Source organism: Chiroxiphia lanceolata, chromosome 6 (genome assembly GCF_009829145.1).
Source record: "Chiroxiphia lanceolata isolate bChiLan1 chromosome 6, bChiLan1.pri, whole genome shotgun sequence".
Taxonomy (NCBI): Eukaryota; Metazoa; Chordata; class Aves; order Passeriformes; family Pipridae; genus Chiroxiphia; species Chiroxiphia lanceolata.
Window position 1 is genome coordinate 53,414,982 of NC_045642.1, and position 18,074 is coordinate 53,433,055.

At 36.8% G+C, this 18,074-nt stretch overlaps 1 protein-coding gene across 4 annotated transcripts in view; it reads right to left on the bottom strand.

Moving 5' to 3' along the window:
• The window catches only part of BEGAIN (brain enriched guanylate kinase associated), a 161,263-nt gene extending 144,526 nt beyond the window's left edge, over positions 1–16,737 (bottom strand). For 3 of the 4 annotated variants that reach the window (XM_032691961.1, XM_032691959.1, XM_032691956.1), the window contains exons 1-2: positions 16,633–16,737; positions 13,530–13,659 (exon numbers count right to left, since the gene is read on the bottom strand). In XM_032691961.1, the coding sequence (XP_032547852.1) occupies positions 13,530–13,580 (51 nt within the window). In that variant the 5' untranslated portion in view covers positions 13,581–13,659; positions 16,633–16,737. The remainder of the gene's footprint in view (positions 1–13,529; positions 13,660–16,632) is intronic. The other variant, XM_032691960.1, reaches the window with a different exon arrangement.
• Between the last annotated feature and the right edge of the window lie 1,337 nt (positions 16,738–18,074).

Genomic DNA, 18,074 nt, shown 5'->3' on the forward strand with positions numbered 1-18,074 from the left:
AGTGTTGGTATCAGAAGGAGAGAGGTAATAATGATTCAATAGAAATCCTTCGAAGTACCAAGGAAATGCTTTCCACACTCAATTTAGTTGTTATGACCTGGGATTCTTATACAGTATTAACACAGAGACTGTTTTCAGGAATCTGCAGATGAAAGAAAAATAACAGAATGAATTTGTTACAGTTTATATTGCTTGCAGTTCAGTGGCTACACTCACTTCACGTGATAATGAGTTTAAAGCTAGTAAGTCTTAAAATTACTGTATTTTCCTGATACCTCTGAATGGTAAAAAGAAGTAAACATTATCTCCAGTTAATCAAGTTTATTGGAAAAGAGGAAAATCATCTATTCATCTATTTTAATGGTCACCTCCAATTTGCAAAGCAGAGGGGAACAAACTTCTAAGCAGTGTCATGTGGAATAGCATGGCAAGAAAGAGGCCAGGGTGCTAGGAAAGGTGGCCGTGTCGCATTTTCCATTGCCATATGAGACTCACATAAGGCTCTAATGATATGATCTGTCATGTGGATGTCAAGTGGTAAAGAACTGAAGCATCTGATGTAGTTCTTTCTTTTATGTTCTTCTGGTCACCTTGAGGTGCCACAGCTGTGGATCAGATCTTCATTATTTAGGCTATTAAGGGTAATTCTACATTGCCCTGCCTGTCGGAAAGAGCAGGAACAGACCAGAAAATAGGACACTGGAAGGCTTTTCAGACCTGTATTTGGCTGCTGGCTTGATCACTAACCTGGGTACTTCATTATCCTTCACTTTTGGTGCCACCTCTTACTATTTTTCTTTTAGCATATTGCATGCATGAGTCAGTGAAATAATATATACTTTCCATTATAATGTATTTGAACTCAAATCTTACTTGTAAACATCACTGTACTGTAAATAGAAATTAAAGATTTGGTATTCATCCAAGAACAAAGCAAATACCTATTTTTACATCATGGTGGCAGGCTGGAAGGGCGCAGAGAGGATTGAAAACCTTCTTGTATAAAAGAGCTTTGACCTAGAGCAACAAAAATCTTGTCTGCTCTTTCAGTGAGATTCTGTTAGTATCCAGGTGTCCTAGAAACTGAGAACCTAGAAACTGCCCTAGAAACTTCCATTTAGAAATAGAAGACTGGTTGCACTTTCTACTGTGGCATTCTAGCACAGCCTTTTCATGACAGTCCTACTGTACTCTGACAGATTTCACAGAATATTCTGCGTTGGAAGGGACCCACAAGGATCATTGAGTTCAACTCTTAAGTGAATGGCTCATACGGGGATCGAATCCCTTCATACCTGTGAAGTTCAGGTGTGTGAAGCTGTAATTTTTCAAGATGCTTCTGCACCTTCAGAGAGCCATCCCCATGCTAAGGCATTTGTCTTGCAAGAGAACTTGTAGTGAACAGCAGGAATCCTCATAGATAAGAAGTAGGAGTAAGCAGAAATTAGTATAATTTTCCTTGTTTGTGTTGATGTCTGTGACACTGTACTTCAGTAGGCTACCTATAGATTTTCCAAAGAATTAAACAGCCTACCTGGAATCAAACAGTCTACCTGTACTAGATATACACAGGAATCTTTGAATCTTCTCAATATCCTATATAAATGGATATACTCTGGTCATATTTCTTCTTTACAATAGTTATTGTAATGATAATTTCTTGTGAGAGGAATGAAAAGGGTTTTATTCTAGCTTGTGCTTCACTCATCTACGTTTTATAAGGATTCAAGCCTTTGTAGAGGCATTTGTCTCCTGTTTCAAGGGCTATAGAAACTAAATTCTCTAAGAGCATTGATTAAAATCAGAGCGAGAATGAATATTTTACTTTCTGATAGTTTTGCTAAAGGCTACAGGAGGGAATTGAATTGCTTACAAGGTTTTGGCCCTTGAGACTATATCACACAGGAGGGAGCTTGACTGCACAGTGACTCTCCAGGTGCCTTATCCTGACAGGGGGCTGAAGTATCATCCTAAGCTACGTGATGAGACTAGTGCAATTCTTTGGAGATATTGAGGACAGGTGGAGATGTGAGACAAACAGGGATATGGTTGGATTGGCAATCTCAGCAGCTAAATACAGAAGAAACTCTGGAGCTGGTGGCAAACCAAGCTGAGAAGCCCACCTAATGTGTTGTCACACAGACACATCACTCTGGGTTCAGAAAGAGTTGTATTCATACAATGATGCTGTCCAAGTAATAAGCAATTGCTCTTGGCTCTAACTTCACTGTTGCAGCTTTGCAGGTTTGGCTAAATTATTCTTAGACATGACATTCAACAAAGCAAAGTGCAAGGCCCTGCACCTGGGCACAGCAATCCCAGACACACCTACAGATTGGGTGGAAAAGTGATTGAGAGCAGCCCTGCAGAGAAAGGCTTGGGGTGATGGTTAATGAAAAACTCAAGATGAGCCATCAGTGTGTGCTTGGAGCCCAGAAAACCAATGAAATCCTGGGCTCCATCAAAAGGAGAGTGGCCAGCAAGTCAAGGGAGATGATTCTCCGTCTCAGCTTGGGCCCTGTGAGACCCCACCTGGAATACTGCTTACAGTTCTGGTGTCCCCAACATAAGAAGAACATGGAAGTGTTGGAGCAACCCCAGAGGGGGCCACAAAGATGATAAGAGGACCAGAGCACCTCATCTATTAAGACAGGCTAAAAAGCTGGGGCTGTTCAACATTGAGAAGAGGAAGTTGTGTGGAGACTTCATAGCAACCTTCCAGTATCTGAAGGGGGCCTACAGAGAAGCTGGAGAGAGACTCCTTGTCAGAAATGTAGTTATAGGGCAAGGAATAATGGGTACAAACTGAAAGAGAGGAAATTTAGGCTAACTATTAGAAAGAAATTCTTCACTGTGAGCATGATGAGGTATTGGAACAGGTTGCCCAGGAAGGCTGTGGATGCCCCAACCCTAGCAGTATTCGAGGCTGAGCTGGGTAAGACCTTGAGCAACCTGGCCTTGTGCAAGATGCCCCTGCCTATGGCAGAAGGGATTGGGACCAGATGATCTTTACAGTCCTTTCCAACCCTTAACATTCTATGATTCTATGGCTCCATAAGCATGGCTACTTCCTATGGAGCAAGGCCAAGTTTCTGTCCTCTCACCACCTGCCTAATTCAGGCTTAGCTTATAGTATCTGAAGTCTTAACTTCCAAAATGTAGAAGTGACATTATACCAACCCAAGCTTGTCTTTTAAGACAGATTCTTCACCGAATTGGAACATTGTATTTCTAGCAACTCACAGGGGATATTGGAGCTTAGTAAGTAATTTGTATTGATCAGGTTTGACGATATTTATTTTGTCTGATAATGTCATGGCCTTAGGTGACAAGTGCACAATTCCTTACAATATGTATGCATATAGTTGCAATGATAAAGTCCATAATTGTTTCTAAGACCTCTTGCACACAGAATGTGTACTACTAATAGCTTCTTTGTAAGATGGAAAGATACAGCTCTTCTAAGAAAGAAATTGATTTCCTGTGATCAAGAAAAGTCAATGTCTACTGCTGTATCATATGGTTCCTTAAGCAGGTAAAAGTAAGTAAGTAAAGATGAGATCTAGTTGGAAAGTTGATCCTCATTCATGTATCACTAAAATCAACTGAAAAGTAATATTGGGATTGATTCAAACCTCAAGGTACTGCAGACTTACTCAGGTTTGAAGTCAGACTCTTGTTATTTATTTAGGAATTAAATTTTTACAAATATTTTCTTCCTGGATCAGTAGTAGTGGTATCCAAAACTCTCCTGGAGACATTTGTTACTTGGAACACAAGAACTTAAGATAAAATATGTATTTACATGCGCGGACCAATCTTCTTTCATGTTTGGCTTTCTGTGAAACATACCCCGGGTCTGAGAAAAACGTGTATTTTTTGGACCCATACACATTTCTTCCTGTATTGATCTGTTCTTTGATAGACTCTGACAAGCATATCTTCCCAGTTCTGAGAAACTTTCCATTGTATATAAACCTTTTCAGACATTTCATGTACTTTTCAGACTACTGAACTGGTCATGTTATTTCAGGCTGGAAGTATGATGTAGTTCAAGTTGTACACCCTCCACTACATTGGTCTGAATTTGGAGGCTTGCTTTCACCTAGTTAAATCATTCTGCTTTCCTACTTGTTTGTCCAGTGACTCCAAATTTAGATCAATACATAGAAATGAAAAATAATTTCATCTTGCTGGTCAGGTTACTAAAATATTTAGACCACAGTAAGGTCATATCCATCCTATTTTGGAATTGCTTTCTACCTATCACAATTGCCTTTAACTTCAGTCATAAGATGAGTATCTTTTTTAATCCTGATAGCTCTCCAGAAATTCCTCTGCATAACTCTATGTGGTTTCTTTGTGGGATTTCATTTCAGTAGCAGCTGTTTGCAAAACAATAAATACTTGCTGCAGAAATGTCCCTGAACATTTTGACCAGTTCTCAGAAATCTAAAACTTGAAAATCACTTTAGTGGGTCTGGACCCAGTATACACAGATCAACTGCAGTACAGAGGCAGTTGTGGACACCTCAGAGGTCTTCAAAAAACATAACAGACAGGAGGCAATGTCACAGCATTCCTCTTCTGAGTCACATTTCTTTTATTAGGCAGCTTTCTTAACCTCAAACTTTCAAGTATGTTCTTTCATGCTCTTCAGGATATGTGTTGTTATACCTCTGCTATCTGGTTTCGATAGTTAAGTCAACATAACCAGATCTATTTGTTTCTCTTGAAGATTATCTCCTGTACAGTAATAATAACTTTGCAACTAAGACATGAAACAGTTTTAGGCAACATTCTATATGGGTATTCAAATGAATATTATATAACCAAATACTTTTTAAATATCTTTACAATAGTGACATCCAAGAATGTACAGTTATCCTTTTGCTTCTTGCTAGCATGCTTCAACTGAGGACAGGCACTAAATAAATTGCATTGAAGTCAAAGTTTTTGCATGTAGGAAACATGAACCTGTGTTTTGCTCTTGTATTTTGCCCTGCTGCTCCTTTCTTTTCTCATGTTGAGCTCTGCAGTCTGAGGTAAAATTTTTGGTAACTCCTGTGTTTAATTTAAATGACTAGTTTTAGAACAGGCTGAAGCTTGAACTGGAGTAGACTGATGCCTCCATTAAAAGAGTGGAATTACAGAGCACTCTGCAGTGTTTAGTCAGTTAGTACTCAATCGGTTGGAAGTTTCATCCTGTACATATAAGCAAGTCCACTGGAAAAGATGCTCTGACAGATGCCTAATTGAAATGTGAAAAAAGCATATCCTGCCATGGGCTCACAGTGGAGCCTCCTGACCCTGCTGCAGGACAGCTCTCATTGTGGAGCTGTGACATGACACAGTGTGCAAATTCTCTCTGCGTTCAATTACCTTTCACTTCTTCTCCCTCCAGACATCTTTGATAGGTGACAATTAAAACATCCAAGGACATCCTATAAAATCCTAAGCTTGGATTGCAGAAGTTTGAATGAAATCAACATTGGGATGTTCTCCTTGATACAGTCCTCTGTGAAATGAGACAACTTTTTCCTTCCTTATTTTTAAATTTGAATAGACTTTTTAAATAATGCAGTTGTTACAGCTTCCATTGTAGCAACATCTGTGTGTATGTGTATAGTCTTAAGCAATAGTTCCTGGACCTTTATTGTTTTAGCACAATTGCAACTACTACTCTGGAGACATACTAACATAATGTATCAGTTCAAGGTTTGCCAGTTTAGGGTTTCAGACCATACCATGCTCCCAAAGAACAATTTCCCTTTGCCCTGCTTCATAGGCATAAATGCCTTTTCCTCAACCAAACAAAGAATCTCATAAGAAAAAATTAAAAACATAAATATTTTTTACCAGACCATGGAAAAAAATTTCAGCCTTTTTCTCTTTCTTTTTCAGTTCTTAAGTTGTTTGGTTTGTTTTTTTCATTTGTTTGTTTGTGGGTTTTTTTGTGTTGTTGTTTTTTTTTTTTCCCCAGCACATCAGTAAAAAAGTTATCAATTGATGCTTATTAATTCCAGATACACAAACATTAGCAACATTTTCAGGATGTCAGAGATCTCACTAATACTTAAACACACTAACAGAGCATTCTTTTTTAGTGTAAAGACACCAGAGCAAGTTCTAAACTAGTGAGCTTAAATACCTGAGCAGTCTCTCACAGTGCTCTTTTCATCTTTTTCAACCGTGCCTTGACGGATCATATCAAGCTGACCTGGTTATATATATGCTTCATTGCAGTGCAGAAATACTTTTCTTGTTTGATTTTGTAAAGTCATCTTCTAAGACACTTAACTAAAAGGATCAGGGAATTGTATCCTGTCTTTCATTCCTCCCATACTTCTAGAGCTGGTTTCTTGAGCTACTAAAAGTAAACACTCCATGTTTGTTCCCACCCTGGAGAAAATTTGTGTGCATGGTAAAAGCCCACCCAGGAAGATAGAAACACTTTTCAAATAGTCACACTGATGTAAAAGTACTTGTCACGTACCACCCAAAGAAATTATTTGAGAGAGAGCTCACCATGCTTGTACTTCTAGGAAGAGATGCAGATTTTGTGGCTGGCATATCTTTGCTTTTAGAAATCATAATTTCAACAGGCAAGCCAGATCTTGTTCTGCATGAGACACCATTATCAAATGACCTGAGAGAAGGAGTTGTATCCAGGGACAATGATTTCTCTAATCTGTGTGTTCGTGCTCCAGCCACGATGTCGTCACTTCTGAGAGTCTCTAAGTCTACTTCTTCATGGGTTTTCCCATCTAGAATGTTCTCTTTCCAGGTTTCAGGAGATTTTCTCTTAATATGAAAATCATCTAGACTTCTCACACCAGAAGGAAAGGTATTTTTCTGTTTAGCAGCTCGGTATGCCCTCAGGCTCATGGGATCAAGCACTCTGAAAGTAACTTCATTAATAAATTGAGAGAACTTGAGTTTAGCTTCTATTTTTTCTTCCACAACAGACAATGAACTTGATGATCCTTGGCTCACTAAACTCAAGTCAGATGCAGAGGAACTGCTTTTCTTGTGAGTCTTCTTCTGCCTCTGGAGCTTTTGGTTTGTGTTTCCCACTTCTGCTGGATACAGAGAAGAGTGTTCCAGTCCATGAGTTTTTTCACCCCCTTTCTGACAGTGCTTTGATCGATGGGGTCGATAGCCTTCATCCTTATTTTTGCTTTTAACAAAGCTTTTAGCTTCTGACCTTGCACTACCCTGTAACTCAAAGCTGTCCTCACTGGAGCTGCAGCGTTTTGAGTAACTGTTCATCGTCAAATCTCCAGAGAGTTTCCTCTCTGCATCAGCTCCTACTTCTGGTACACATGCAGCGGTGGATGCCCTGCATGCCCTTTCTTCATTCACCCTGCCAGCCCTCTCTTGCTTGGCTGGTCTTCCAGGCACAGCACCCTCTGGCTTAACTGGGGAAATGGAGCCCTTTGACAATGACCCCATTTATTTTTGTGTCTGTATGTCAGCTGGTGTCAGTGAAAGGGATTTCCATAAATCCTTCATCTTGTAAGACAACAGGCATGTCTTTGCAGCTACCACATTTTGTCCCATATGCATCCCAAATTATATATATGTTTCATAATTAGATCAATAGCACACTCTCATAATTTTAATTAGACATACTAATGAACAGAATCTATAGGACATGCAAATTTTCCAGGGTATTGAGTGCTTAGTGGATGAGCATGGGCTTTCATCGATCCAAAGCAACATATGATATATTCCTGTCTGTTGAACTGGAAACCAAACTACCATGATGTGGATCAATTCTCACTAAGTAAAGTCTGGGGTGGTTCTGTTTCAGGGCTTTTTAAAATCCAATAGTAGAGAAGGTCATGCTATATTGTCCTAATACTACTAGTGTTTGCTATTCTATTAGAAAAGTTAGTGACAAAACTGCTAGACCCAGAAAAGCAAAGAAAACATGATTCTCACTTTCCACCTGCTTGTTCTTGCCATAATTTTCATTCTAAAGCAATTTTTAAAGGTTAGAGTCCAAAGCAAGCTGCAATATTTCAGCATTGTAAATGAGTTTGGAGCAGTAATGACAGGTTCTTTCAGTACCTTGTATGTGAAGTTCTTCTCATTATTGACTATATTCATAAGCAGGCAAGTCTGACCTGTGAAGTACAGAATTTCTATTTTTGGTTTCTATATGCAGTTTAAGTGAGGTTAAAGTCTACAATCTGACTTTATAATCAGTGTGCATATTTGTAGCGTCCCAAAGATATGCTGCCACTGGAACTGACCACAGAAAGAATTGAAGGGAATTCAAAAGGGGTTTTTTGGCTGTTTTTGTATCTCCTTACTTTAGCATAAGTGTGAAAGTAAGTGATGTAACCCTTTTTGTCTGGTGGGATTCAGACTCTGCTTACATCACTGCCATTGCCACCACCATGGCTTTCTAACTGATGACAGGCAGCAAGTAGAGAAAAAAAAGAGAAGAGAATCACAAGCAGAAAATTGAGTGACCTCCCTTAATCACTGAGACGGGGGACATGAGGAGGACCCCTGGAAGGGATTGAGGATCAGAACAAGGTGGCAAAGAAGAGGGCAAAATGTCAGTAAAGAGCACATTTAAAAGTATCATCTATAGATCACAGGTCAACAGCAGCTTGAGCTGAAATATAGTCCCATGAACTTTTGAAGCAGACATTTAGGTCCCTCATTACAAGGCACTTTACCCACTGCATAATAGAATTTATTGTCTCCACGTTGGTAATTCCAACACTCATTTAAATCATAGTTCATAAAAGCTGCTGGAGTGTTACGAATCTCTCAAATTAACATAGTAAGTACATTAATTTTGCAAATAACAGGGGGACATGAAGATCCTTTTAACACATCAGAAATCAATTCCTTTTACTGGAATTACTTCCTGAAATGCTTCCATATTTTCTATGGGACTGTGCCATTCCATTGTACGCTATAAACATTATCCTGATCACAAAGATAATGTGGATTAAAAAGCGTAAATCCTGTTCACACTGTCTCGTTTTAGATGAATTTATTCCTCTCTCACTTGAATGTGAATGTTGACAGCTTAAAGGGCTGGAAAATGCCTTCAATTGTCAACATAAAGATTTTCATGACATTTTCAATGCAATCAGGGAACAATAGAGCACTACTCTACTCTTGCAAAGCCAGAATGTAGGGATTTTTCACCATGTATAGACTTTTACAAACTTAAGGTTTGTAAAAGCAAACAGGATTCACAAATACTTTGGGTCTATGCTAATGTATCTTAGGTCTTCTGCCTTCCAGATCCATTAGAGCTTGGCAAAGTGTGAGTTCTGCAGTTTTAATGGACTTTATTAATAATGCCTGTTTCAGAAACAGAGCAATCCTCATTGTTGAGCCAGAACCTGTAATGACTTGTACATATTTGGAGAATGGCTTTTTTATTCATGAGAGATTGGGCTCATTTGTACAAGAACAAAGCTATGTAAACTGCCAACATAAATTCAGCTATCCATTGCATATGTGCAAATTTTAAGGTATGAATCAGAAGACTGTGGTACAGTCAACAAAAATGGATCATAAAATTCTCTTCTATTGTCAGGAATGAGCCCATTTGCTCTGAAATATTTCATTGGTATATAAATAGGAAAAATGCCAAGTTGTAGGTTATAGGTAACACAGGTAAGGTACATAGTACTTGTGGGTGTCATATACTGCTTACACTGCAGCTTTTCTTTCTTCAGATGGTTTCTGCCTAGTGACTCTAGACATATGACACAGAAATGTTAAATTATTAAAAAAAAACTTATCAACAGCTGCAAAATGAAAAATAATTCTTCTTACTTAAATGATATAAATCTTTTCCCAATTCCATCTCGGTTGGAATAGATGTTATCAAAGTTTATTGTAATAGTAACTATTCAGTGTTCTCTCTTAAATAAATTCACCAAAATATTCTCTAGAGACTACCTGAATCACAGAAATTATTTCCACCAGTCACAGGTATAAAGGGAGAAGCTGAATATTAAAACAAAATACGTTTAAAAATTAGAATGTTTGATATTTTAAACTTTTTTGTAATGATTTGATGTTCATGATTTATTTTCCATATGTTAAGTGACTTGATTTTTTGAAGACTTCAAATTACTTTAGCTTACATATTTAAATATCTTTGAAGACACTGCTGATATAGGGTATTTCTTGTGCCAGTGCAAGCAGGTATGTCTGTGAATGGCAATATTTTGCTGCTGTTGTCTGGGTGGTACTCTTAGAATAAATACCTTCAGAGAGCTCAAATTCTTCTGTTATTTATTGCTACAATATGCCTCTGCTAGGTGGATGCTTACCAGATTTCTAACTTCTTCTAAACCAGTCATATTAACATTAAAATAAGCTTAAGAGAAAAACTTATACATTAATTTTGCCCTACTTTAGAAATTGTGGGCACAATTGTTGGAATAATAAATATGTCTGTGCAAATCAACTGAAGACTGTCTGATCCAAGTGACAGACTTTACTGTAAATAAGTCAGCAGCTCTGCCAACCTAGTTCATTGACCTTTGATCAACATCTGAACTTTTCTCTGTAGCTACCATTAACTGAAGAAATTAGGAAAGGACCGACTTTTTCTATGCATTAATACACAATCCTGCATAATGCAACCCTGATCAAGGTGACATCTCTAGATACTGTCAAGACTTGCTCATAAGTGAACTACTTCTAGGGACTCAAGTGGATACTGTTTGCAATTTTGTGTGGAGTAATGGCTAAGATGCTCTATTCTATTTTAGTGTTAAAATAAGAATATAAACAGAACAATACTGATCTGTTCCTGATAAACTGACTGTTGAATTTGGAACATTTATAACAGAATGATTGATAAAATCACAGCTTAAATGGGACTTTCATAATGGTTCAGTATTTCATTTGACAAGACTGAAGCATTCCAGGATTTGTCTAGTAAACTTGTTACATAGGAAAACACATGAAGATTTTCCTAAAGGTTAGTTTAGGCTTACTTATACTCTGAGTGTCATTTTGCAAAGACGTTATTAGAAACCTGTGTATTTTGTATAAAAATGGAGCATAACGGAGTTACCTGCAAATATGACTTGATGCAATGGAATTTTTCTACAGTCTGAAGATTTTAAATTGTAAGTTGAATTTTGTGGGAATTTAAAAAAAAAAATCTCTATATTAATTCCTTTGAAATAAAATCCCTGGTTTTTAGTCTTCAGGAGATTTTAACTTTTGCTAATTGTATTAAAAGCAAGTACAAGTTGTCTTGTACTTGTGGCAATATGTTGTTATGACAACTGGAAGTTTCTTTGTGAGGAGATCTGGAAGAGATGATCATTTCTGGGACAAAGCAGACAACATTTTTCAGCATTTTTAGTACTAAAGACACGTGCAAAGTTTCTGTATATCTAAAATTATGCCTTTTGATACATTAACAATAATATCTTCAGCAGATACCTACATTAGAAAAATCAAACAAGTATAAAGGTTTTCCACATTTTGAGATTCATAAGAAAGCTTTAAGTTATTAATGAAAAAAAAAAGTAAATCTGATTTTTAAACAATATTGAGGTATATTTTAATTGCAGTTAAGACTGATTCCAGAGCCTTTTATAGCCAGTGAGTAGAAACCAAGATTTTGGATTCTAGAATTCGTAAGAATAGTGATTCATTTCAAAGTACTCAGTTTGCCCTACAGATGTGTATGTCCCTCAGCTGAAACTCTACTCTTAAAATAGCTATATCCCAACTCTCCCAATGCCCATTCTTGTTCATATATACTCTTCCCTCCTGCCTTTAATGAAAATTTTATCGCATCTTATCCATTCCTCTTCACACTTAATGCAGTTAATTTTGAGTGTTTTATGGGACCTTTCAGTTTTGCACTTCAATATATCCCTTTAAATAATACAGATGTTCCCCTCTGTGTTTCTTTTAGCAGATGGTTACACTATTTTTTCTGTAATGGTTGCAAAATACAAATTTGCTTTTCATACAAGGTTGTCTAGTCCAGTGTTATCAGCAAGACAGAGTTAGCTTAAATTCTTCTCAGCGTTGTTCTAGTTATCCTCCAGAAACTCTATCACATTTCCAAATTAATAGGAATAATTTCTATTTCTAGGATGCTAAATATTACATTCACCCTTTTTGTTTCCTTTCAGAACAAACAATTTCTAAAGGAGCAGAGATTCAGTCAGTGTTGTCTGTATTCATTTTGCCTCACCAGATTCCACTTGAAAGGTTTCAGTCCTAAGGAAAATGTCAGCAGACATTTGCTCTAACTCTGTAGGATCCAGCTGTCTTCAGGACCAGTAGAATGAAAGTTCAGTTCTTTTATTTTAATGTGTGACTGCTAATGGGAACATGTTAAAAGCTTAAAATGAGTTCTTCCTTTCTCAGTTGTTGGTACTTCTGTATCATGTGATGACAAATCAAACATTGAACCTGTCCTGTCACTATTAAATCAGTCTGGATTCTTAACAAATGGCAGATTTTATTAGCATGAAAAGAGGTGAAAAGTTACTGTGGTGTCTTACAGACCAAAGACATTTAAGAAACTCATGCTTCTGTGCAGGAATCTGCATAGTGGACAGTGCATCCTACTTTGCATTTAAATTCCTCTAAATTCTCATTAATCTACTTTTCCAAAATGATGAGGAAAACATTTATCTGTTTTACAACTACAGAGTGACCAAACACAATGCAACGAACTGCTGTGTCATCTTTCTAGTTAACAGTAATAAGTCTGATTCATTTAATTTACAACTGTATACTAAACAGAGCTGTGATAGGCCTGTAAGAAGTGTGGATCATTAAAAACATTTTTTACTATGAATCCTTCAGCACCCTGAAAACAGAGCTATTGTTCTCTGACAAATGCTACAGCTGCAGTAAAATTAGAGACAGCCACCCAATTAAAATGCAAGCTATATTTATAGCTTTAAAAATAAATTAAAAATTAAGGAAGAGAAAAAGGTAAGCAATTTTAAATTTCTTTTAAAGCAGTTCAACAGTCCATTTGACACAGGTTCTTACTGCATTTGGTACCATATTGTCAGAGGACCTTCCATTACTGTGTAAGCAGCCAATTAATATGAGTTGTAATCTGTTGGCTGTTGTGTTGTCAGCTCCCTACCAGTAGAAAATTGCACTCTGGACACATGTTACTGTCTATATTTTTAAAGTATTTCAAAGAAATATAAAAGGCACTTGTAGCATTAGATAATGAGATTTGGTTACCCTTAATTACCAAGGGACTTTTTCCCTTTCATTCTCCCATGAAGAGAAATTTTACTCTTGTTGAGAAAAGCCAGAGAAATGAAGCTGCAGAGTTAGACCAAGCTTCAAAGCATAAACACCATAGCTTTTTCTCCATGTTGGAAGTTCTTAGCACTAAAAGCTTGTGATGTCACCTGCCTGAGAAATTTTTATCCCCATTCAAGAAAGATAGAGCTTCCTAGCTAACAGAAGGTAATAGCATTTGTGAATAACAGTTTCTTTATCAGATTTGTGTTTAGTGACCAACCGCGGCTGCGTACCTGTACTGTGAATGAGTCCTCAAAATGCTTCCTATCCTCTGCCAACATCATCTTTTTCTTGCTCAGTTTCTGCTTTAGCCAGCTGCTCCATGAGCTCTTCTTCACACGCTGTACCGTTTTTGTAGCCGTGCTGTAGGATGGGTAGAGCTGTAGGTCATCTGCATTACACTAACATTTGATTCTCTGTCTCCAGTTCACTTTGTGGTTGTTTGGTGAAAAGACAGTAAAATAATTGATCCTTCTGAGAATACACAGATGAAGAGTCTTAGTTTCTTCCACTGCTCCTTGAAAATCTGTATTTTTAGGGAAGTGTCAAATCCTTTGAGTCTAGTCTTTAAACCTGTCCTTCTTTGAGGTAGAATGTGTTATGTGGCTTTCCAAATCTGTTATGCTATTTTCCTCTCCCTTTTCTCTTCTTATTTACCACCCCTATTATTATTATTATTATTATTATTATTATTATTATTATTATTATTATTAAAAAGAGGATGAAAAAGTATAAGGAAATTTAAGACAGTAGAGAGGAAAAGTGAGTGGAGGAATGGAATTAGTTTCTCATGCAAAATCAAACTTGGAATAAAAATACACTTCTTTTTCTTCAGGGGGAATGAAAATATTTCCCACCCATTAATTACACTATATTTTAAAACTAATGATATTTTATATACCAGTTTATTTTACTTTAATCCATTCCTAAATTGATGCTGGATATCACAGTCTGCAAGGCCTTGCTGTCTCTGGAGCCATATACTGTCCCTTTCTGATGTGATACCACCTTACTGGTGAATTAAAGCGACCCAAAGACCTTCCCATTGATACTTCCAGGAGTATTGAAGAGATCTTTCAGTACAGCACTGTTTTTCTTGTCATCTTTTTTTATATCTGGAGGAATATGTAATTCTGCTAATTAAATGTTAAACATAGAAGAAAGTGTAAGACTGGAAGGTAAGTCTTTGTTAAACGTATAAACCACAAAGGAATAAGATGTTGCTATGATATTCTCTCTTTTTTTTTTTTCCCTCTGTGTCCAGTGAGTTTATTCAAATTAGTGAATTATGTCTTAGACTAAGTTGTTCAAGAGCATCATACAAAAATTCGCAGTTCTTTGTAGCAGTCAAATCCCTAGGTACTTTGACTTTCATAAGAACAATCGACCTGTAGTAGCTTTGTGGGATTTCATCAGGATAATTCTTTTACAGGATTAGGAAATCATGAAGTCTAAGGAATGAGTGAGCTTTTTCACCTAGGCAATGCTATCTCCTTAATCATGAAGTCACCATTTCCCCTTGAAGGCCTCCCAAATGCAGTTCTCTTCCTCTTTCTCACCCTAGCAGTCTGTCTCAGAAATAGTTACCAATGATTGCCTCCTCTAGCTGATAAATAGAAATAGCTGTGGAAATGATCTAAGCATGTTAGTGTGATTACTACTCACTGATGTCTCCTTTTGTCTTGCAGGGATGGTACCATAAATTTTACTATTTACGGATCTTGTTATAACTATGCTGTGTTTTCCTGAGATTTTGGGAGGGGCTGTGGGATGTCAGCCTAAATCTCTCCTTTACTGGCTTCTAATTTATTAGGCTCTTCAGAATTGGCCCTTGGGAAGCTTAATGTTGCTTGCAAAAGGATGTGTTATTGTTCACCATAACTGTAACATGGTAATTTTGTTATCTCTCTTTCCATTCTTTATCTCTCCACATGCATAATCTGCCAAAAACTTTCTATTTCTATTACACAGTAAATAAGGAAATGGTTGTTCCAGTTCCATGCTTCAATATGTCCTGGAAAAGATTGCTTAAAAAAAGCTTGCCTGCATATAAATTAGTTGGGTTGACAGTATGTTTTAAAATTTATTGTTATGGGTAATTTGAAAATAACTGAAAGGAATACATGGTAATTTTTTGACTGCTGTTGTCATGGGTTTCTGTGGGGTGGATAATTTGAGCAGGAGAGAAGTATTTATATAGTTTTCTGTGGAAGTTAACTAAACAGTTTGATATTTTTTTTTCAAAATATTTTTCCCCACATAAAAATATGATAAATAATGTTTTTGGAGGTATAGAGTATGTTTGTGCTAAATGTTTCCAGGGTATTAGTACTGGAGCTGTAATGTCTCAGATGCAGCTGCAATACAGTTCTGCTGAGTCCTGCAAACCTGCATGTTTGCAATGAGTTGCATGTCATGGGAATAGATGCTAAGCAGCTACGACTAAATGAGAAAAAAAAATGTTTGTTTGCATTTGGTTATGTGTGTGTTTGCATACCAAATGTAAAGGTAGCCCTGTGCATTGCCTAACTCCATTCTATTACAATTGCAATTTCAGCATGAAGAAAAATATTGTTATTTATTTTCCTTCCACACCCATAGTCCCACCTCATTTTATTATATTAAAGAGACATGTCCATCAGAGCTGTTTAAATACTCTTGCAGAGGCGTGCTACAGTATGTGGTGTTTGTTTTGGAAAATGTCGTGCATTCATGTTATTTTTCTCACAAAAAATTTTTTCATCTCTGTCGTGTTTAGCAATGTTTGACTAATACTTTGTATAATTAGGCAAAGTCATCCACTATATATATTTTACTTCATCATTTAACACAAACATGAGGTAGGCTTAAAGTGTATATATTAGCTTTATTAATATTAATGCCACTATCTAAATTTTTCCTTTCTTGAAGATATAAATTGTTTTGCTAATTTCATACTTAATGGCCAGTAGCATATTCAGAATACATATTCCAGTTCTGATGAGATCAAATAGACATGTTCCATGATGTGCATTATGCAAATGAAAGATACATAACTCATTTAAAAAAACCCTATAATGACAGTCAATTATAAATCATTTCATTAGCTTTTCAGCACTGCAGCTTTTGGAAGCTTCATCCATATAATTTGCTGTCTTGTACCTTAATGTATTAACTCCTTTTAAAGACAGTAATGTCTGCCAAATGAAACAACAGAGCATTTTAATTCATGTTTAAAGCAGGCATAGAGTTGTCATATTGCAGCACCACTAATTCAATGCTGAAGACTTCTTTACTACCTGGTATGCATTTTAAATGAAAAAAACAAACATACTGTTAAGAGAAAGCAATACTTACTTGAGGAGGATTCTGCAAGCTCTGTTCTGCTAGTCCACAGACTGAAATGATGGAGCCAGATTTAGAAGTAGCTTATTAGGTGCATGCTGCTTCAACAGTTACAGCTTTTCTTTTTTTTTAACTGAAAGATGGAATCGTTTTCTTTTAATGAAGCCAGCATAAAATGATATGCTGTCCATGTTGCTATGAGAGACTAAACTTGCAGAGCAAAGTCAAGCAATTTCAGAATAACTTATCAAGGGTCATTCCCTATCAACTTGCCACTGCTTTTCCGTGTAGTCACAAACTTTAACAGCATCAAGAAAGATCATGGCATGTCAGAAATGCAGGAAATTACTAGTTAGTCATGTTCACTTGAGACTGAAAGTGATTGAGTCAGTATTGTTTGTGAATATAAGCAGAAAATTGGGTAAAGCAAAAATCTTTCAAATTGGAATACCCACTGAATTCTCTTAAGAGGGGACAAGGTTTGATTACACTCAATCTACAGTACCTGCTACTATCCTACCTCTGGTGTTTGTATGTTATGTCTAGAGCTCCTACTCTGAGAAAAGAGTGTAGGAACCACACCCAAGGGATCACACAAATGTGAAAATTTACGTATTTTTTTTTACCTTTCATATTTTGTGAGAAAAAGTATTGGACATCACATTTTTTGTGTGTACACAAACCATTGCAAATATAAAGACATGCAATTATGGTTATAGAATGATCCACATATACCTATATATTTACTGTATAAAGCCACACACAGTATTGGAGTTTTAGTGATGTCAAAACATTGCAATTATAAAGATATGTAATTATGGTTATAAAATGATCCATATGTATCTGTATATTTAATATATAGAACCATACACAGTTTTGGAGTTTTAGCGATGTCACCATTTTAAGTATTTAACTGTTTTTGTTAGAAGTCTGCCTGTGGAAAGCCCACCACAAATAGGTACATGATGGCCCGATAGTGAATGATATCTGCAGCACTGCACTGCATATATAAATTTAGTGCTGCATTTTGAAACATTCAATTTTGTCTTTTGCCCAAGGATGTTTTCAGATAGAGAGAGACCTCTGATTTGTTTGTCAATTGGAAATTGCTCTAAGTAGTCATGTTTTGGCTTATCCTGATTTGGTTTACCCGAAAGACTGGATCTTTCATCTCTAATGTGGAAACAGGTGAACTGTGCTATCACTCATGCTCTGCATCATTACCTTGCCAGCCTGAGGTGGGAGATGGCCAGTGGTAGCCATATCCCTATGTCTTGACTTGGAAAAAAAAGAGGTGTCAGGGGATAGGGAAGGAGAACTGGTTACAGTAAATTATTGCACTTCTGCTCTTGAGTTCTTATCTGCATCCCAGTCAGAGTGGGCTTGCTCAGGAGCTTCCTCTTACAACTGTCAGGAGATTTGGGTTTATTCCCACTAAGTTTTGATCATTGAAC